This window comes from Callorhinchus milii, unplaced genomic scaffold (genome assembly GCF_018977255.1).
Source record: "Callorhinchus milii isolate IMCB2004 unplaced genomic scaffold, IMCB_Cmil_1.0 Scaffold13, whole genome shotgun sequence".
NCBI classification, from domain to species: Eukaryota; Metazoa; Chordata; class Chondrichthyes; order Chimaeriformes; family Callorhinchidae; genus Callorhinchus; species Callorhinchus milii.
The window spans coordinates 7,496,605-7,519,019 of NW_024704754.1; the positions used below are offsets into that span (position 1 = coordinate 7,496,605).

The window sequence follows — 22,415 nt, forward strand, 5'->3', positions numbered from 1 at the left end:
CACCAGTTTGTTTTAATGAACGTGTGCTAATATCTCCTTCAGCAGCCAGATTCAGCACAGCACACTTCCCCTCACATTTTAAAAGAAATTAACCTAAATGAGATCAATTACTTTTGTAAATAGCCAATTTACACAACATATTCAGTTATTTTCAAAGACTGAAAAGCGTCAAGTCCCTGCAAGTCTGGTGAAATCCAGTATTGATTGTTAGACTACTGACTGAAAGCAAAGGTGATCGCAAATTTCTAATTCCAGTTAATTCCATTATTTAACAACTATGTTGGTTCATTTAAAAGTCAAATGAAGTAGGACATAGCTTTGAGACATTAGGTAATCACCATATATTATTTAAATTTGTTGGTTCCTGTTCTGTGTACACTCGCGATACCAGAGATTTGAGCGTTTAAGCTTACAAAGAAATGTGACAATAAAATCTCTTGGCTTACAACATAATTTTCCATCTACTCTGTGAGAGTGCTCCATTAATAGCATTAAAATTCATAAGATCTCAGCGAGACGCGATTAAGATGAGTGTGAGTCACAAAGCAGGTTGGTATAGTAAAATGGGACAAATTTTCAGTTTAGGATTTTCAAGCCTTGAAGTCCTATGTGTATACGCCATTTTTCAAATTGAGCTACTATTAAAATTAGCTTTTTAGTTAATATTTACTTGTGTAAATCTGGATTAAACATATGAAACATACATAACCCATTTAGTTATAATAATAATAATCCTTACAGTTGATATAGCGCTTTTCACGTCGGGAGGACGTCCCAAAGCGCTTCACAAAACACACTGTAAAGTGAATTGACTGTACATTTGTGGGCGAACGCGGCAGCCAATTGCGCACAGCAATGTCCCACAAACAGTCGTAGATTGAAAATGACCAATTTATTATTGTTTTTGGTTTTGGAGGGATTATTATTAGGCTCTGTGTGGAGTAAGGAAACTTGCCCAAGGTTTCGCCCTCTGCCTGGAATTGAACTCAGGTCTCTCAGTGCTCTAACCACTGAGCTACAGGGGGCCACTAGTTAATTCAAGTCTTAATATACCTGAAAAACTGCCCTTGATATTACATGCCTTTCTGCAAAATTAACCCTCTAGATCTGTGGCTTTTTTGAAAATTTAAATTAAAAGTTAGGCTTCTGCAATGCTTGTAATTTATTTTCTGTGTTAAAAAATACTCCAAAATCTTCTAAATTATATAAAAAAAGATTTTAAAAGAAACGCACAACAGCTGAGATTTTATTTTTTTAGGAAGTCATGGAAACTGGGATCAGTTGGCATTCACACATAAAGAGAATACATATATCCTTGTTCTTTATCATGGGTCTTCTGCTTTGTGCTGAATAACTTTTTTTCCTCCCAATCTAGGCAGTAATAATAATATTCCTTGCATTTGATATAGTGCTTTTCACGTCTTCTCAACGTCTCAAAGCGTTTCACAGAATATGCTGTAAGTGAATTGACTGTACATTTGTGGGCGAAACCCATTATTTTACTACAAGAAATCTCTCGTATGAACAGGTCTGACCTGCCCTACAACAGCTTGCTTGGACTTGTCCCTAAAACCACTTTGAAAAATTCGACTGGAATACAAAGACGACCCTCAATAAAAACAAGGATACTATATTCATTACATTTCAACATGCAACATATGTAAGCATGTAAGCAATTATTAGCTATCTATTCCATTCAAAGCAAATAAATAATGAAAAAATAAGTTGCAGACCATTGTTAGTATAAAGCTGAGACATTTACAATACATTGAAACACTTTAATCATTCAACATTTCACATTACAAATATTTAAAAATTGCTCAGGATTATAAATAGTTGGCATAAAACTTTAACAACATTACGTTTTGCTACCAGTTTAACAAACAAGCTGTAGAAAGGGACATTTTTGTACCAAATAACTTAACTGAGCGGTACATAAAAGGTCAACTCAAAAAAGGTGAACAGGTATTAATAAAAATGAGTTTCCTTTATTTAAAATTGTTAATCACTACAACCTCCCCAAACACAGTGAAAACCACAAGGAATTCAGCCACAGAGACATAACACTGTTGGCTGACTTCCACAAATAACTATTTTTTTCTTTAGGAATATTTGCCATACAGTGTTGAATACATAAGCTTTCAATAAAAACTAGACACTTTAAAATATTAAAAAAGCCACACATTCAAAAAATATTACAACATAAAAAATCTGAATGATCAAAATGATAAAAAACTAATTATACATTTCAATTTAAAATACCAAAAAATAAAATGGCTGGACCAGGATATTGACCCAATTATTATAATGCTGCTGAGAAAAGTAGTCGTTGCCACTTTTAAAGTAAGGTAACAAAAATAAGCAAACAAGCACATTTCCTTTAGTCCATATCTAAAAATAACTTCAATTATTTATATTAGTACAAAGATCATATTCTGACTTTACAAATATCAGTAAGATAAAAGGGAATATAATAACAGTAGAAAATGACATTGTGGACAACATATTAATCTGAATGTTTACAATTAAAAAAAATCGCATTAAAGGTTTACACTGTAAAGTATTTTTTCAGAAGTTAGAAAAAAAGTATTGCACATAACAATATGACATTAATTTCCACAATTTACCACATTCAAGTCTTCTGTAACTTTGTAAGAAATGCTTCAAATTCAGACACACAAAGAATAAATTATCAAGTCCTTCCAATGGCATTCGTAAAAACCTTCCTTCCTGAACTACAAGATCAGATTTAAAATCATGCATTCTGCAGAGGTCTGTGTATGAGGATATATTTGCCATGCTACGGGCAAGTGAGAAATGAAATCTAAACCTGTAAACAACTTTACAACACACAATAAACAAGTTTGAAGTTTACATTTTTTTTGTTCACATGCATGTTTATTTTTTTTCTTAATCATTTCAGCCCTGCACCACTATCTATAATTGAGGTAACTCAATGGCAGTTCAAACCGTTTTTATTTTGTCCATTTAAAAACAGGTAAATGTTTTTTTNAACCGTCAAACACCTTATAATCTGTATCTGTCAAAAGTTTACTGCTAAATTGTTCCGTGTGTGTTTTGTATTGTAAATTGTGCCAGGTCAGCTACTGTACTACACATACAGGAACTGTGAGGAAGAGTCGAAATGAAATGCTTTTAAGAATTTTGGTTGAAAATACAGTGTAGTATTGGAAGGAACTGGAATCCACATTTGAACAATGGGAATTGGGCTTATATTGCAACCAGGCCCCAATATTTTCTGCATCATTACTTGTAGACTTACTAACATCTAGACCTGGTGCTGGGGAAGCTGGGAGGGTTATATATTTCTTAGCTATAGTTTTTTTTCTTCATGACTCTGCAGTTTCAAACAAACAGCATTGCTGATCCCGAACATTCATGATATTCAAAGGTTCTCCTTGCCTTCAAATGTTAAAGGGGAAAAAAATAATAAAACGAAAGAAAGCAAAACTGATTGCTTCAACTCATTTCTTTGCACAATTAAGTTAACCATATTTGCAGATCTTTGAACAATAAGCATAGAAAAACTATTCATCTCTCTTTAGAATATGAAAAAAAATCGAGGTATTGCAAAAAGAGATGCCATCTGTGAAAAAAGTGATCTGAAAAATATCCACTGTTGGAAAAACAAGATATACAAAAGTAGTGCATAACAAATGTTGGTATGTGTATATAAAAAAAAGAAAAAAAAGTTAGAGAAAAATGTACCAAAAAGTTCAAAAGCATATTGTGCTATGTAAAAAGGGAATTAACTACCAGTAGAAAAGTTATCTTTCAGTGTCAAATTGCAAAAATGTTAATTCCTACACCTACAAACATCAGAATTGGGTAGGGATGGCACCAGAGCACACCAGTACATCAAGAAAGGATGATAACCAGCACTTTCTACAGCTTAAACATTGCCACTAAGAATTACATATTCTTTACTTTAATAGTAAATCCCTGACGAGCTAAAAGGTAAGCACCCTCGCAACTCTCTGCTGCTGTTAGTATGTCACCACTGTGGTCAAAACACAGATCAATTTTAAATGCATTAAACTTGATGATTTAACAGCAAATGTCTCCATTTTGACTAATGATCTTAATAGGTTGAATTCAGCAAAGCCTATTATTTCAAAAAGAATAGTTACACTGCTATTTTCAGTGTTTTACTTGTGGGTCACAAGTTAGCAGTGAATAATCCAGTCTTTGGTTTGCAGGAGCTTAAAGATGCAATGCATTGTATCACAAAAAATAGCAAGAGTAAGGAGCAATAACCTTTCATCTTTCACATAAAAGTAATAAAACGGCTGCATAACCAACTTTGGCTGAATCACACATTAATTAAAAGGAGATCATTCCTTCAATGCAGTCTACGACCTACCTCACCCACTGCAAGGGCAGCACCAGATAAAGCCAACCTGCATAGTGCACACTTTTAGTGTTGTGACACCACGTGCTAACCTACAGTAACACTGAAGCATACACCCTGGCACACGCAACAAATTTTGCTGTTTCTTTTGTTTTATGCCATTTAAATTTTCAAAATGTAACTTTTTCAAAAAACTTAATAGGGGGAACTTAAGTACAGGAGAGAATGGGGAAAATGTATGAATATTTAGTGCATGCAAAACAGGTGTACAAGTAAACATTCAATCATTCATACTATTCCACATAAAAATAAAAAATAAAAATTCTTAGGCAGCTGAAGCCATAGGCTGTGCTACATCTAGTTGTTTTGCAGTGTAGCTTTCTCTTTTGTTATTCACTAATTCCCATTTTACTGGAAACAAAATGGTATTGATTCATACCACCTAAACAGCAGCAAGGCTCCTATTGTCTCTTGCAATTAAATAGCATCACTAAAAATAAAAAAATATAAATCAAGGCTACAATTGAGGTATTACTTTTTGTGTGTCAAAATGGAGAGCAAAAGCTGACACATAACAATATATTAGTAGATCAAGTCAACTTTGTAAATAGCAACATCAAAAAATAAAGGTATAAAATCTCTTCCAGCAAGGAAAATGCCTCTCTATAACTAGATTTACGTCAATCTCAACAACTTTGGTAAACTTTAAAGGGGCAACAGATCTTAGAATTGTGGTTTTACATTTCTGAAATAAGTGCACACTTCAACCATAGCAGCAACCTAAACCCCTCTTTTTCTTACTATTTTCTTAGGAGGGGAAAAGAGATGGGGTAACACCAAAGTTATGTACCCCATACACTCATATCGTTAGTAAAGCTTGTAGTGTGTTAGAAACAACTTTTTAAAACCACACTGATGAAAAAGGGTCTTTTAATTTTGAAAATTGTATCATTTGAGGGCAAATCCAGATTTCCTTGCATCATACAGTGCTATTTCCCTACTTCAGAATATAATTTAAACCCAAACAGAAAGGCTTGCAGTATAACTTCACATTTAATGGTTTTAAGTTTAGATTCCGCCCATTCAACTATAAATGGTGCTTAAAACTGGTTTCCCTATCCCATAGCTCCCTCAATGCAACACTTCCCATCAAGTACAGCACCAAGCTGTGTGCATGCACATGACCCAGAAGTACAAATCATCATGCCCACTGAACCTGTATTATTCCATTAAGATGTATATTAACTCTTCTCGCCTGATCAACAGTCAGCCGTTGTTTATACAAAGCACTGAAACTAAAGTTTAGTTGAATCAAATTGTTCTGAATTGAATTTTAGAGACACATACTTTGAGAACTGGGATGAGGCAGATGAAGAATGCACTTATTTTTCCCCCCAGTTAGTCTGGTGTCTGGAGCCTAAAACACTCTTGATCTCCCCATTAGAATCATATTAAAAAAAAATTCTAATTTAAAAATTTTTTTTTTTTTTTAGTTCCACCGGAAGGGAACCTGTCGCGGACGGTCTCCTCCTTCCTTCACCAGTGGCTTGTGGAACTCTCTCCCAGCACGCGAGTGTATGGCAGCCCAGCAATATTCACAGTAATACTGCAGACAGGTGACATTGGCACAGAAGAATGGAGCAAATTTTCCACCACAGCGGGTACCCTGGCATTCATCACACAGTTGATCATCAAGGACATATGGCTTCACTTCCACCTAAAAATAAACACAATATTATTCAGTATTAAACAGCCAGAAGAATATTAAAAAGCCAAAGCATAGGCATCGTTACCAGTGGTCTTGTAATCCCTTTCCAAATCTGTATAATGTTGTGATCTGGATAAAGATTACATCCTCATTGCATAAAAAAGGCTACGTCCCAAAATCACATGGCAGTCAACATTTTGAAAATAAAATTTCCCAGTAATGCAGTTTAGAAAAGTGGGGGTCAGCAGAAAGCAAGCTGCCTTTTGTGCAGTTTGATCAGAGGTAAATTCGTGATTTACCAGATAAGAATCTTATTTGAATCTTATGTACAGAAATAAGGGATGTGAACTGTCCTAGTGCCACTAAATTCTTCATATTTTATTCCAGCCAACAATTTGATTTAGGAATGAATTTTGCAACACTGAATCATACATCTCAAATACTCGGTGAAAATATTTTTCTATCATCATGAAATCTGCTAAACCAATTATTAAGAGACAGATCCAAATGACTTTAGATTTACTTTGATCGTCTACCAAGACTACAGCTTTTCTTGACGTTGTACAACTTAGATTCAAAAGGATTATCAGACAGTGTTTAAAATCTGGCCAGAGAATTTCTATTTGTCAAAGTAGATAATACAAAAACAACAACTTGATTTATATAGCAGGATAGTGTCCCGGAGCGTTTGACAGTGACAGAGTTGGACACTGAGCCAAGCGGAGAGGTAGGGGGGAGGTGACCCTAAGCACGATCATAAAGTAAGGTCTTTAGGCGGAATTTGAAAGTGGGAGGGGAGGAGGCAAGGCGGAGGAACTGAGGGAGAGAGTTCCAGAGATTTGTGGCGTAGTGGCTGAAAGCACGGCCACTAATGGTGGAGTGGAGGCGACGAGGGATGAACAGGAGGCCAGAGCCAGCTGAGCGGAGGCAGCAGGCGGTGGAGTGGCAGATTGGATAGGTAGGTGAGGTGTGAGGACATGAAGGGATTTGGAAATGATGAGAGGATCTTGAAATCGATCCAATCAGTAATTGGGAGCCAGTGGAGCCTGGCAAGGACTGGTGTGATGGGGGTAGAGTTTTTCAGCGCCTTGGGACGTCCTCCCGACGTGAAAGGTGCTCTATAAATGTAATTTTTTTTGTTGTTGTTTTGTGCGGGTGAGTATCCAGGTGGCGGAGTCCTGAATTAGTTGGATTTTGTGTATGGTGAAGCTGGGGAGACCAGCAAGGAGGGCATTGGAATAGTCCAGCTGGGAAGTGAGGAAAGCGTGGACAAGGGTTTCGGCTGCGTTAGTTGTGAGGTACCAATGGAGGCGGGCAATGTGACGGGAATCTCTGATTGAGATCACTGGTGTAATTCTTCCTTTCACGGAACTGTGAGATTATCAATTCATTTCAGGAATGAGGAAAAGCAGGAACTACATTACTGAGTGAAAGAGTGATATAAATCAAGAGTGAGTTATCCTGATACATCTGAAGAGTGTCTGGGGAAACTCAGATTATGCAAGGTGGCCATCTCAACAGGATTTGTGAGTTGCTTGCTGCCAATCTGGACACTGTTTGCATCAGGCACACAATTCTATATGTAGTAGATGAAGTTACAGCTGCCTTGAATTTCTTCACCATAGGGTCTTTCCAACCTTCTGGAAGAGATTAGTCTGACAACGCAATGAACACAATGTTACTGTACACAGGAAACGACTGCACTTCATAATAATAATCCTTGCATTTGATGTAACGCCTTATCATGTCTTTAAAACATCACAAAGCGCCTCACAGAATATATTGTAAAGTGAATTGACTTTATTTTGTGGGCGAAACGCAGCAGCCAATTGCGCACAGCAGTGTCCCACAGACAGTCGTGGATTGAGTGACCAATTTATTATTATTATTTGGGGTGGGGGAAGGGAATGTGGGGAATGATCTATTCCAGATCAGCCACGATTCTATAGAATGGCTTGAGGGGCTGAATGGCTTACTCATGTTCTTGTGTTCCTATGAAGGAAAATGAAAATGTTTGTTCAGTGCTTACCCGTTTATCAATATCTCCATGCTGTAGCTGAACAAAGCGAGCACTGATAGCAGCGATGTAACTTTGTTGATTTGAGAAAGCCACACGCCCTGCACCCTTTGGGTACTTGAGCTCAGGGTCTGTGTCAATGCCAGCATAACATACTCCACCATAAAGTCTGTCCATGATCATGGCTAGCTCCACTACAGCACAAAAAAACACAATAAAGGAGCAATTATAAACAACATGTCAGTTGTAACTACTGTAAATTTGAGAACAGCATTTAAGATTCAAATTCAAGTCAGAATTAACATTATGCTACAGCAATTCTATATTTTTTTATGCTAGCGTGAAGTAAGCGATTACAAATGGTATTGAATGAATTTTATGAGTACAGACTTTAGAGCAGCTGATAGTTATGGGGACTGATAAAGATTTCGGTTTCACAACTATATTGCTCAAATGGTCCGTATTTTTTCCCCACATTCAGCCTAAACACGTTTGTGGAATAAATGATAGCAAAATAGGTTGTTTGTCAAAACTGGGAACATGTTATTGATGATGCTTACCAGCTCTCAGGGGTCTGGGAACACCACCTACAAAAATGGTCTTCCTCGGGTCAAGAGGCTGAGAACCGTCCATCACGAAGTCACTGTCATTAAGATTCCATGGACGTATCTGAACCTGCATTGAAAATTATATGAATAAAATATTCTTTTTGAATATTCAACAGATTTCTAATCAATATACAGCCACTAGTACTACAGTAATGTTACATTTTATAGTAATACTACATTAATGTTAAATTTTTCTCTTACTACACAATGGAAAGTGACTGCTCTATTATTACAATGTCAGCCTGGCTCAGTGATAGCCTCTGAATCAGAAGGTTGTGGGTTCAAGCCGCCATTGGAACTTGGAATCACATAGTCTAAACAACAACAAAATTACATTTATAGAGCGCCTTTCACGACGGGAGGACGTCCCAAAGCACTGAACAGTCAGCTATTGGGGCCAGAGCATGGGGGGAGGGGTGGTGTAGGGGTGAGGGAGGGCAGAGAGGTGGGAGGGAGACCAAAGGCACGGTCGAAGAGAAGGGTCTTGAGACCAGCCTTGAAGGATGCAAGGGAGGAAGCGAGGCGAAGGGATCTTGGGATGGAGTTCCAGAGTGTGGGGGCAGAGAGGCTGAAAGCCTGGCCACTGATCGTAGGGCAGGTCGGGCGGGAGACATGGAGCAGGCCGGAGCCTGATGAACGGAGGGAGCGGGCAGGTTGGTAGGGAGTCAGCAGGTCAGAGAGATAGGAGTGCATTGTTGGAGGTTCCATCTTTCAGATGAGATGTTAAACCGAGGTCCAGTCTGACTGTTCAGGTGGACATTAAAGATCCCATGGCACTATTCAAAAAGAGAATAGAGTTTCTCTCTACAATCCCCCAAATAAAATTGGTCGCTCACTCCATGGCTGTGTGCAAATTGGCTGTTACTTTCGTCCACAAAATGCAGTCAAACCACTTTACAGTAAACCCTGTTTAAGACGTCTTGATAACATGATAAGGTGCTATATCAAATGCAAGTATTATTATTAATTATTATTTCTTCATCTTGGAGAGTGATACAGTCTGGGCTGCAGCCTTTTAACAATGCTAACACCAACTACTGGAAAAAAACCTGAACACACCTGTTTCAATATTTCAGAGGTGGAGTATGAACAAACTTCTGGTTATTAGTAGACTATGACTTCAGTCTTTTTAAAATTGTACTGAATGAGCTATGAGCAACAATTAAACAAGCTAGGGCTCTCTAATCTTGAACGGAGATATTTTGGAGGCGACCTTATAGAAGTATACAAGATTTTAATTAGTAATAAGAATGAAACCAGGACGCTGGACTTATTTAAAAAGAACAGCTCAACGCTGTAATGAGAGAAAGATGGGCGTTCTGGAAGGATGCGATCATATGATCATATGGGCTGTAACATTGCCCGACTCCGCCACTACCTCAGCCCTCAGGCTGCTGAAACTCTTGTTCATGCCTTCATCGCCTCCAGGCTCGACTATGCAAACACCCTGCTGGTCGGCCTTCCCAACTCCTCCCTCCACAGGCTGCAGATAATCCAGACCTCTGCAGCCCGTGTCCTCTCCCGCACCAAACTCCGTGACCCCATCTCCCCCATTCTCGCCCGACTCTATTGGCTCCCTATCCTTCAGAGGATCCAGTTCAAGATCCTGGTCCTCACTTACAAAGCCCTCCATGGCCTCACTACCCCTACGTCCGCAAACTCCTAACCCCCTACCAACCCGCCCGCTCCCTCCGCTCAGCCAGCTCCAGCCTGCTACACGTCCCCCAACCCACCCGTCCCACCATTGGCGGGAGAGCCTTCAGCCACTCTGCCCCCAATCTCTGGAATTCTACCCCCCAATCACTCCTCCTCGTGCCCTCCTTAGCCTCCTTCAAGTCCCACCTCAAGATCCTCCTTTTCGACCATGCCATCCGTCACCCCCCGACCCCTCCCTTCTCCCTCCCTGACTCTAGGTCGGCTCTGAAATGCTGTACACTGTCCAGCGCCTTGGGATGTCCTCCCGACGTGAAAGGCGCTATACAAATGTAATCTTGTTGTTGTTGTAGGAGCTTCTTCATCTGAATCTCTCTTGTGAACTTGTGACTTAAAATATTACAACTGAGGATAAAGACTCAAGTGTTTTTGTTTTGAAGTTTGTATCCACTCACTGGCTTATCCTTAATGGTTGGGCTTGACACACAAAGGTAGAGCTTGCCATCCTCTTCAATACAGGCGTCAATCAAAGCTTGCACAGAACCCTCCTCTTGAAACAGCAAAAATGCATAACCTGCAAAATAAAAGATGGTAAATGGGTTTATTCACAGTATTGCCTGGCCATGTCAAACTCAAAATTTTAAATTATAATTAAACACTAAGGTATGATTATAGAATTAAAATTGTTTCCAAAACAACGACTTCTTTTACAAGCATTGTACATACAATAAAAATAAACTCTACTCGTAAACAATTCTGGTAAATCAATAATTTGTTCACCTTTACAAATTAAATGACCAAAATAACTAACTGAAATGCAGCTGTTATCAACAATAGAACCTTACAATATATTCTGTGAAGCGCTTTGAGACATCTCAACGACGCGATAAGGCACTATATTAAATGCAAGGATTATTATCTTTCAGCAGCTGTCGTTCCAAGCCTGAGTTTCCTCATCAGCTATTCAACGGATATCCGTCCTCAGCAGGGTGGAAGGACCTATACCAAGGCAACTTGTGACACCTTGAGGTTCTAGAGGTCAAAGTCTAATGCCACAAAAATGACAAAAATTTTAATATAATCATAACTTGTGCTGTTACCATAGGACAGTATTGCAGTTTTATCCAGTTTCTGGACTTCCACTCTTGACTTACCTAGTCTAGCTGTTATCCTAGAGCACGGTGGTCCAAACTTTTGGCTGCCATGGCTGGATTCCCTATTTGAGAAAGGTCCACGGGATGCATTCAGTGTGGGCCAGCTGGCGGCCCAAGGGCCCCATCTGGCCTGAGACCATTTCCAACATTCCAACTCTCACCCTCACTCACTGGTGAACATCCTCTCAGGGCAGTGTCAGGAACCGGTGGTTAGGGGAACGCGATGCGCAGAGCCTTTACTGCAATCTGTCAGGAAGGCAAGTGCGTCTCTTACCAACCATGTCCTTAGCAACCAACCACCGGCTCCTCCAGCTGCAGATAGTGATCCATTCTTGTGAGAGGGGGAGAGAGAGAGAGGGGGGAGGAGGAGAGAGATGGGTGGGGGGAGGAGCTCGGGGCGGGGAGAGCTGGGGGGGGGGGGAGTTCGGGGGAGGAGAGCTTGGGGGGTGGGGGAGGAGAGCTCGGAGGGTGGGGGAGGAGAGCAGGGAGGGGGGAGAGAGCAGGGAGGGGGGCAAAGCAGGGGGCGGGGAGAGAGCGGGGAGGGGGGGAGAGCAGGGAGGGGGGTAGAGTAGGGAGTGGGGGAGAGTAGGGAGGGGGGGGAGAGTAGGGAGGCGGAGTGGCGGAGAGAAAGAGGTGAAGGACAGAGAGTGGGGAGCAAGAGGTGGAGGACAGAGAGGGGGAGTGGGGATGACAGTCTCTCTCAGGCACTCTCTCCTTCTCTTACACATTCTCTCTATTACTCTTTCTCACTCCCCTTCTCACACTCTGTCTTCCCTCTAACATTCTACCTATCCCCTCTCAATCACTCTCTTGCCCACCACTCCATTCTCATCTCCCCCTCTCCTCTCTCTCTCACACACACACTTTCCCACACACACTTTCTCTATCCCCTCAAACTCTCTCTCAATCTCCCCCATTTCTTTCTCTCCCCTTCTCCCTCACAATCACCCCATCCCACCTCACACACTCTCTCTCTCCACCTCTCACACTCTCCCCCTCACTCTCTGAATCTCTCTCTGCTCTCCCTCTCTCAATCTCAAGTCTTTTTCTCTCACTGCCCCTTACTTCTCACAGATATGCACTCTCTCCTGTATCTCTCCCTCCCTCCTCTCTCGCCGCCACCCCTCCTCTCTCTCTCGCCTCTCTTCTTTCTCTCGCCTCTCCTCTCTCTCTTGCCTTCCCTCTCCTCTCGCCTCCCCTCTCCCCTCTCGCCTCCCCTCTCCCTCGCCTCCCCTCTCCCTCACCTCCCCTCTCCTCTCTCTCACCTCCCCTCACTCTCACCTCCCCTCTCCTCTCTCTCGCCACCCCCTCCTCTCTCGCTCCACTTTCTCTCTTCCCCATGCGCGGATCACTTTCTGCAGCGGTAGGAGCTGGTAGTTGGATGGTAAGAGACGCACTTGCCCTCCTGAGACTGCAGTAAAGACTCTCTGCGCTGTGTCCTTCCAACCGCCAGCTCCTGGGAGGACATTCACCAGGGAGTGGAAGCTAGAATGGTCGTGGGCCTCATAAAACCTCCCGCCGGGCTGTGTCGTCTATTGGACCACGGTGCCCTAGGCAAATAGTTTGTTACTTTGTGAATGAATACCTATTTTCCATTGTACAAAACATGCCGCAAAATTTAAAAGCCAAAATAAGGAAGTTTAGCTTTTATCTCGTCACTGTGTAACACCTTTTGCCAACAGCTAAAATTTATTCATCAGATGTTTTGCGTCGTACCTTTTGGTGGGAAATAGGATTTACTTTCTGCTTTGTGAGGCCAGTCAACAACCAAAGAACCAAACCGGCGGAAACTAGCTGTGATTTCATCTGCAAAAATAAATAGTGCAATAAGAGTCTGGCTAACTGGAAAACATTTCTACATCAAATGTAAAAAATCGGTTCCACATATGTAACAAAGCATTCGACCACACTCCCTACCCTCCCCGCCGCCCCCTTAATCCCAAACCCCTGCTCGGGTCCAAATCCCCTGACTGTCCAGCATCTTGGGACGTCTTCCCAACGTGAAGGGCGCTATACAAGTGTAATTTGCTGTTACTGTAAGCAGGAAGCAAATACAACAAATAATCATATGATTCATACCCATTTAATGTTAAATGTATTTGTAAAACTTGCATTTACATAGCGCACTTCACACGGAGTAGAGCCCCGGAGCACTTAACAGTGGCGGAGTCTGAGCCCGAGCCAGGGGCAGGCGGGGGAGGTGACATTAGCACGATCAGAAAGGAAGGTTTTTAGGCGGGATTTGAAAGTGGGGAGGGGGAATGACAGAGAGATTGAGGGAGAGAGATCCAGAGTTTTGGGGCGTAGTGGCTGAAGGCACGGCCACCAATGGTGGAGTGGACGAGGGACGAACAGGAGTCCGGAGCTACTTGAGCGGAGGCAGCAGGTGGTGGGCTTCATCTGAGTGATGGTAGGGTAAAAGGAGGAGGAGAGAGATGGGGGCAAAGAAGTGTAGGGTGTGGTTCGTGGTTGGAGGAGGGTGGTGAAGGAGGCATGGGGGAGGGGGTTTGAAAGGTGACATGGGGGGGAGGTGGGGGAGGAGGGAGACCAAGGAGGCAGCCAGGCAGATGTTGTTTGTATATAACTCATGGTTTAGATGTCTTCTAGCAACCTTATACCACTATCAATTCATCATTAAGTAATACAACATAAATAGCACCTGTAAATAGGCAAATAGCTGAACAACCCATTTATTACTTGAAGCAGGTAAATCTTGCAATAAAATAATAAAATATGTGATGCTTTCAAGAAATCAAGTTTTCCACTAGTCTATGTTTATATCTACCTTCATCGATATCAGGTGGTAAACCACCAACAAACACTTTACGGGAATATCGTTCTACCCGTTCACCATTTTGGTGAGGAAAGCAATGAGGAGAATTTAAGCCACTATGAAGAGATTGATCACCACGGCCATCATCCAGAAAGGAATCTTCCACTGGAAACAGAGATGAGTGACCTGGAAAGAAGCACAAACAGCACAACAAATGGATTGCTTTCTTTTCAAAGATGTGCTGGTAAATGAACATTGGTTAATAAACTTACAAAGAATACACTTTATTTTTGGCGTGTTCAAGTTGTAAAATTCAGCTTGAATCCATGTTCCACCCAAATCTGGAAACTGACATTTGGATCAATTTGGTTTTGGTCAGCCAGGTATCTGACACATGTCAAAATCCATTGTCATGCATCTGGAATGGAGTTCACACTCTCCCGAGGGACAAACCCTACGTACCCTGTCCTCATAGCTCAGCCCTCCCAGCACTGCGGATCAGTCCACTTTGCTTTCCTCTGCATTAGGACAGTGCTTTTACGTTGTAGCGACCAGAACTAAAATGAGTGTTCCGGAGCTGTCTGACCACAGCACTGGTCAAGTTTCAGTATGTCACTAAATTGATAATACATTTCAAATATGGGTTCCAAGTCCTTACATGGGGCTTGGACCCGCAACCTTCTGATTCAAAGAAGAGTGCTACCAACTGAGCCAGACTGACACACATCAGTGAATATTCAAACCATTCTGCTACTATCAGTTTAACACGTATCCATAATGAACTTTATAGTGTCAAAGCTTTTTCCATCAAAACAGGATTAGTCTCTAAGCTACCAGGGCAACCAAAGCAATTAACATAGATGCAAACAGGAGTCATTTTCTTACTGGGACACTTCCATTGAGGGAGGTGGAGTTTATTTCCCCAAGGCATTTTTGATTTGAAAGCAGCTGGAAATGCATTTTACTGCTCTTCTGAAGAAATCAGGAGACACAGGATTAATTCAACAAGCATAGTATTGTCTTGATATGGTTGGCAAGTATGAATAATAAAGGTCCAATTGACAAATGTCAAGAGTTGAAGTCACCTAAGATAGGCATATTGGAAAAGTGAGGCTATATAACAGGTACAGCCTGACAAGCTTCAATAACTTTGTTAGATTTCTTCTGCATGTGTTCTGGAAAGTAATTTTACTGCTGATATTTCGAGATCTTGCGGGTGAGGGACATTTAAGAATTGCACAATACTATGAGGAGAATAACAACTTAAAGTATCATATCAAACATTGGTTTCTACCGCCAACCCACAGGTGCTGAGTCAAACTGGGATTATGGTTCCACAGACATCAATTGCCTGTCTTTTTATACAGATCCAAGGAAAAACAGCGTTTACAGCCCTTTTGACTTCCATGATTGACAATATTTGAATGAAAGCCATTATGGAAGGTCAGCATGACCTCTGCCCTCACTGAAACCTCTCAGTTCTAATTGGGGCTCCATCAAGTTGTTAAGTCTTTCCAAAATAGAAGGCAACTGAGACCAGCAACTTGGCTAGCAGAGAGGCAGTCAACTTGCGTGAATATTTAACTTGGCATATCAGTCGTACAAATTTCCTACCCACCTGATATTTAAAAATTACAGATCCATGGAAGAATTGCTCAGATTCAAGTTTGTATTTTGAAGTGAAAACGTCTGCAAAGCAAGCAGCAATTCTAAACTGCCAAGTGGACCACAAATACTAATTAAATGGTTGTGAATAAACACATACAAATTAATCAAACTAGTTATAATTTAAAAACTAGTTATGACTGTAAATATGTTTGGAAAGCCGTAAATTAAAAAAGAGAAAAATTCTCGACGTAACAGTTCTAGCCCTAGATACACAAACTCCAACTGTGGCTGAAAGTCTTAAAATCGCAAGCACATTCAACCTTACCTTAACTGATAAAGGTCTTAAGTGAACCACGCTTGTTTTTTTGAGTTGGGAATAATAGCTTAATTTTAGATTCTAACCCAACTCTTGCACAAACACTCACTTCTAAACAAGCTAAACCTAATCCAGATCTATTAATGTATGGAACACAATAGGATTAACCGAATCAGTGGAGATAGCAGTGAGGTTATTAATGCTGCCTTAAAATCAAACAGAAAATTGCTAGACTGAGCAGTGAAAACATCAGAAATAGAACTCTACAATTGATGTACACGACAAAATATTAAACGTGAAGCGCAAATATGAAATCATGTGAAATTCGACAAGTTCAAATATTTGGGAAATATAAATGACCAAATTATTAGCTCAGTAATTGTGCTGAACTGAATTTATTGATACAATATGGTAATCTATTTTCTGACATTTACCTCGCCTTCGCCCATATGTCCTTGCTGCATGTAAATAGAAAGAAAAATACTCTTCAATCATGAAAGGAAACATTTTCTGCATCACAAAAGCAATGCTTGGTCCGTGGTTCATCAAAGTTGAAACATACACCATTTAAATTAAATTAATTTCATCCCGTGTCTTCATAAGGTAAAGGAAAACTAACTTAAAAGGCCGCCATGATGAGAAAATTAACACCAAAGCTGAAACCCTGACATCAAAAGCTCAAAAAGAACAAAGGTATATATATTGTACAATAAAATTTACAGCAAACTAGAGAACTTCCTCTCTGGTTTTGGCCTTATTGTGAAGGCTAGTGCATTATCCTGTGGAGTCCTGTAGCTCAGTGGTTAGAGCACTCGCTTTGCAAGTGAGAGACCTGAGTTCAATTCCAGGCAGAGGGCGAAACCTTGGGCAAGTTTCCTTACTCCACACAGAGCCTAATAATAATACCTCCAAAACCAAAAACAATAATAAATTGGTCATTTTCAATCTACGACTGTTTGTGGGACATTGCTGTGCGCAATTGGCTGCCGCGTTCGCCCACAAATATACAGTCAATTCACTTTACAGTGTGTTCTGTGAAGCGCTTTGGGACGTCCTCCTGACGTGAAAAGCGCTATATCAAATGCAAGGATTATTATTATTATTATCCACACAACTGTAAATGTCACACTGACGATTTTTATGATGGAGAGCAAAATCATGGAGTCAATGCAAATGTAAGGATTATTATTATTATTATTATTATCATCATAATTTCAGCATTAATGTTCCAGTGCTGTTTGCAAGGTCAAAGGTAAGCACGGAAACGTCACTTTTTGCTGAATTTTGCTTAACAAAATTAAACACAGGAGAATAAGCAATAAGCATGTCTGTAATTTATGACATTCATAATTCCACATTCAAGACAGTCACCTATTGTAAAACACTCTGACATGAAAGTCCGAGAAAAGTGGCCACAATGTCAGCATGTTAGTGTTCTTGAACAACTCACTGATTCATGCATTGTGCACACAATACATTATAGTTGAACTTGGCCTCATTTAATGATCTCACAATGGTTCAAAAGTAATACAGCAAGAGAAATTATCACATTCCAACTAAACATGATTCCTGAAGCAGAATGAATAGCTCCACATTGCATACCTGATGAGTTTTTTTAAAAAAAAGTTCTTGGTCATACTTTTTTGAAGGTCATACCACTTTGAAAAAACCCTCCCTTGATGCGTCGCAGCTATCAAGCTACCGGCCCATCGCCAACCTCCCCTTCCTGTCCAAGGTTCCTGAAAGAGTTGTCGCCTCCCAGCTGCGCTCTTTCCTCTCCACCCATGCATTATTCGAACCCCTTCGGTCAGGTTTCCGTGCTGCCCATAGCACAGAAACTGCCCTGGTCAAGGTCACCAATGACACCCTGACCATCTGCAACCAGGGCTCCCTCTGCCTCCTCGTCCTCCTCAACCTATCGGCAGCATTCGATACGGTCGACCATGCTATCCTCCTCCACCGCTTGTCCTCCCACCTCAACCTTCAAGGCCCTGTCCTTGAGTGGCTTAGGTCATACCTCTCCCACCATCTTCATTTTGTTTCCACAAACGGCTTTTCCTCCGGCCCCCGCACTGTCTCGCGTGGTGTCCCTCAGGGCTCTGTCCTCGGTCCCCTCCTCTTCACCCTCTATATGCTCCCCCTGTGGTGACATCATCTGCAGACATGGGGTTAACTTCCACATGTATGCGGATGACACCCAACTTTATCTTTCCTCCTCTACCCTCAACTCCACGACCACCGATGTCCTGACAGCTGCCTGTCCGACATCGAGTCCTGGATAGGAGACAACTTTCTTCAACTCAACGTGCGCAAAACTGAGGCCCTCCTGATTGGCTCACGTCAGCGCCTCCGCAGCTCAGGCACTGACAGCATCAGCATCCAAGGCGTTTTGTTCGACCCTGAGCTGTCCTTTCTTCCTCATATCCGCGCTACAACTGGCACCGCCTTCCATCACCTCCGGAACATCGCCAGACTACGGCACTACCCTCACGCTGCTGAAACTCTGGTCCACGCCTTTATCACCTCAAGGCTGGACTATGGGAACTCTCTCTTCGCCGGCCTTCCCGGCCCTCCCTCCACAAGCTGCAGGTCATTCAGAACTCTGCAGCTCGTGTACTGTCCCGCACCAGGCTTCGCGACCACATCACTCCCACCCTCGCTCGCCTCCACTGGCTCCCCATCCCCCAGAGGATCAAATTCAAGATCCTGAACCTCACCTACAAGGCCATTCACGGCCTTGCTCCCTCCTACCTCTCCGACCTACTATCCCCCTACTTACCTGCCCGTACCCTCTGTTCCTCTGGCTCCGGTCAGCTCCACATCCCCCGTCCCAACCGCCCTACCATCGGTGGCCGGGCCTTCAGCCTCTCAGCCCCGAGGCTCTGGAACTCCATCCCCCAGTGCCTTTGCCTTGCTTCCTCCCTTTCCTCCTTCAAGGCCGGTCTCAAGACCTTTCTCTTTGACCGTGCCTTCAGCTCCCCTCTCGACTCTCTAGCCCCTCCTCGCTCCTCCCTTCCCTCCCCTCACCCTGACCATTTCCCGCTACTCGGGTCCTGACCCAACTGTCCAGCGTCTTGGGACGTCCTCCCGACGTGAAAGGCGCTCTATAAATGAAATCTTGTTGTTGTTGTTGTTTTTGATCTGAAGAAACTGTAAGAATACTCCTGGGCCCACTAAATAGTTTGATTTAGCAATTCAGATCACTGGACACAAAATCATCTTCTAAAAGGCATTGCCTCAGATAATAGATGTTCGTGAAAGGTCTCTAATGTTAACAGGTAATATCAGATCACAATAATGTAGCACTTGTAGATATGTAGATTCAGGATAATGTACAAGGACAGTTTCACAGGTTATGCTGCTGGTGTTGAGCAGAAAAGTAAAAAAGAATGTAATCACTGCATAATTTATCTCTTTTTTAAAAAAAAATAATTTGACAAATAAAATTATTTTTTTAAATATAAGGTAAGTTCTGAAATATTTAAAAAATCTGAGACAGCTTTTACAATTGACTTTCTTGAAGATATGTACAGGAATACTTTGGAATTCATTTTGTATTCAGGAATGATAACAGAAGATATTGTATTCTTGAAAATACATTGTACAACTGCCACAACCATGAACGAATATTTATTTCATTCACAATGGACTCAAATTACAATAATTTGAGCAATAATTAGATAAGCAAGTGTTGCTTTACAGCCTTGAAAAGAGAAGTTTCAATGGGAGCCTTAAAGGTATATAAAAGAACAATACTTCCAGATATAGCCAGGCAGCAAAACAAAAACGCACATGTTCTGAGTTACAATGGACAATTTCTGAACAGAAACTGGGAAGTATTCTTTACAAACAGGGTAATGAACAGGTTACCATGAATGGCATTTAAGAACCAGCTTTATGCTGAAAGGATGTGATCTAATGGGTCACAGGGCTTTCTTCATCCAATCTTCTCTAGAAATCTAGTGTATCCACAACAATCATATGAATGCAGTTTACAAGAGAACCGAAAAATAAAATAAAACACTGACTGAATAAAATGCAGTAAATTAATTACCTACCATTAATAGGAAGAGGGCTGTCAGATCCTGGATGTGTGTAGTTTAGGCGACCTTACAAAAGACAACAATTATAGGAAAGGTTAAACATAAACATTCTTATTTCAGATGATAAACGATCTTCCAGTAAGAGACTTTCATTGATACTCTCAATTGTACAAGATTCTGAAGTTTTCTGCTCATTTTTGCATTAAATGATGAGATCAATTAAGAAATTCACAGCCGATTTTCAGTATAAAGGAAATATGGAAGACATTTCTGTAAAACTGGACCAGTGATATTTTATACTACACGTTTATAAGTTGCAGACACTAGAGAATGATTATTTTGATCAACAGATAATCACAGTTAATTATTTTGAGATTTGGAACCAATTTATGAATGTAATGGCTATCCTTCAGATTTATTTTTTAGTAAAACGCTCGCATAAAAATGAACATTACAGGTTACTTTTCTGGTCCCTTCATGTAATAAATTTGACAAAATAGACATTCAACAAAATTCAACAGTAAACAAAGCCTACCTTTAGTTAACCTTTTAAACAATTACTTGTTTGACGTGTGTTCAAACTGGGAATTTCTAAATGCTACATCCGCACCTTGACAAGCAACGTTTTCGCCAAATTACAACAGATAACTGAAAACATTTACGCTAATCATAATGAAAATCTATTCACAAATTCATAACTGCACGGTTTGCCAATTGGATACATAGATCCAAATAGACCAGGATATGTTCTATACGGTCAATTAACTTTACAGTATATTCTGTGAAGTCTTATCACATCATTGAGATGTCTCAACGACTTGATAAGGTGCTATATCAAATGCAAGGATTATTATTATTACTTACAAGTATAATCTTCCTACGAATTGCAAGTTTAGCATTATCGTATTTGTGAAGCTGGGATTTCAGGCAGCAGAGGAAAAATAATGACTAATAAGATTATCCATTGCTCTGTATGGGCAGAGGAGCTGTTATATTGAGTGCTCAGCCACAATAACTTTTGGGACAATCAACACATCAATCACATAATTTATAATCAGGTTTATGGTAATATACCTCTCTACACGATTAAAATATAATCAAAATCGCATCCAATATGCTGAGACAGCCAAACTTTACAAAACCCAAACTATTTTTAATTAAATTTGTCTGCCATTGTTAAATCTGTTGAAATGAATCTGACAGATGACAATTAGTATGGCTTCTGTCTTGCCAATATTCAGGTGCAGGAAATTTGCCCTCATCCAGGCCTTGATGCCCGTCAAAAAAGCTGACAGGACATCAGCGGACTGGGAGTTGCAACTGGAGGAGTAGAAGTAGATTTGGGTGTCATCTGCATACACTTGGAAGTTGACCCCATGTATGTGGATGACATTGCCGAGAGGGAGTATGTACATCAGAAAAAGAAGGGAGCCAAGGACGGAGCCTTGGGGTACTCCACAGGTGACCAGGGGCGGGAAGAGAAACCGTTTACCGGATATATTGTTGGCGGTTAGTCAAGCAGGACTCGAACGATGCGAGTGCGGTTCCACTAAGGTGGATGAGGAAGTGGGGGAGGATGGTGTGATCAACTGTGTCTTTCTGTAATTTCACATTTATGATTGACTATCAGTATTGAACATGTATTTAGCTTGAACAGTTAGGAAAGCCAAATAAATGGGATTCAGATTCCATTCTATCAGATTTGCATTATATTTGTGTGGTGGTAGCTGTCCTGCATAACTTACTGTGTACTACACAATACAAAATTACAGTTTTATAGTGCTTTTCACGTCAGCAGGATGTCCCAAGGCACTATTGTGACTAATCAAAAAGTAGTTTAAAATAGTTCTTCCCCCACTTAAAATGAAGTATTTAAAATTATATTTTATTGATTTTCCCCTTGAGGAGGAGTTTGAGAAAGAACACAAAAAAGAATTTCAGTATTAAGGTTGTCTTAATGTTTTTCAATCATCTAATATATGTACACGCAATATAAGATAGGAAAAGTTAACAGCAATTTTATTTTTGCTGTGACTAGTACAAATTACTGCTAGTTACCTTTTAGTGGGTCCTGCTCAGCTCTCATGATGTCAATTAGTGAACTCTCCAGTGAATGCATATTTAAAGTGTCATATAATCTTGTTCGATCCTGCAAAAGAAATA

The 22,415-nt window shown here is 40.9% G+C and overlaps 1 protein-coding gene across 2 annotated transcripts in view; it reads right to left on the bottom strand.

Moving 5' to 3' along the window:
* Positions 1–2,254: 2,254 nt before the first annotated feature.
* Positions 2,255–22,415, bottom strand: part of cpeb4b (cytoplasmic polyadenylation element binding protein 4b) — a 37,785-nt gene continuing 17,624 nt past the window's right edge. Inside the window, exons 2-10 of one of the 2 annotated variants that reach the window (XM_042339887.1) lie at positions 22,311–22,401; positions 20,268–20,318; positions 16,644–16,667; positions 14,298–14,471; positions 13,229–13,318; positions 10,814–10,932; positions 8,658–8,772; positions 8,110–8,291; positions 2,255–6,089 (exon numbers count right to left, since the gene is read on the bottom strand). In XM_042339887.1, the coding sequence (XP_042195821.1) occupies positions 5,862–6,089; positions 8,110–8,291; positions 8,658–8,772; positions 10,814–10,932; positions 13,229–13,318; positions 14,298–14,471; positions 16,644–16,667; positions 20,268–20,318; positions 22,311–22,401 (1,074 nt within the window). In that variant the 3' untranslated portion in view covers positions 2,255–5,861. The remainder of the gene's footprint in view (positions 6,090–8,109; positions 8,292–8,657; positions 8,773–10,813; positions 10,933–13,228; positions 13,319–14,297; positions 14,472–16,643; positions 16,668–20,267; positions 20,319–22,310; positions 22,402–22,415) is intronic. The other variant, XM_007906655.2, reaches the window with a different exon arrangement.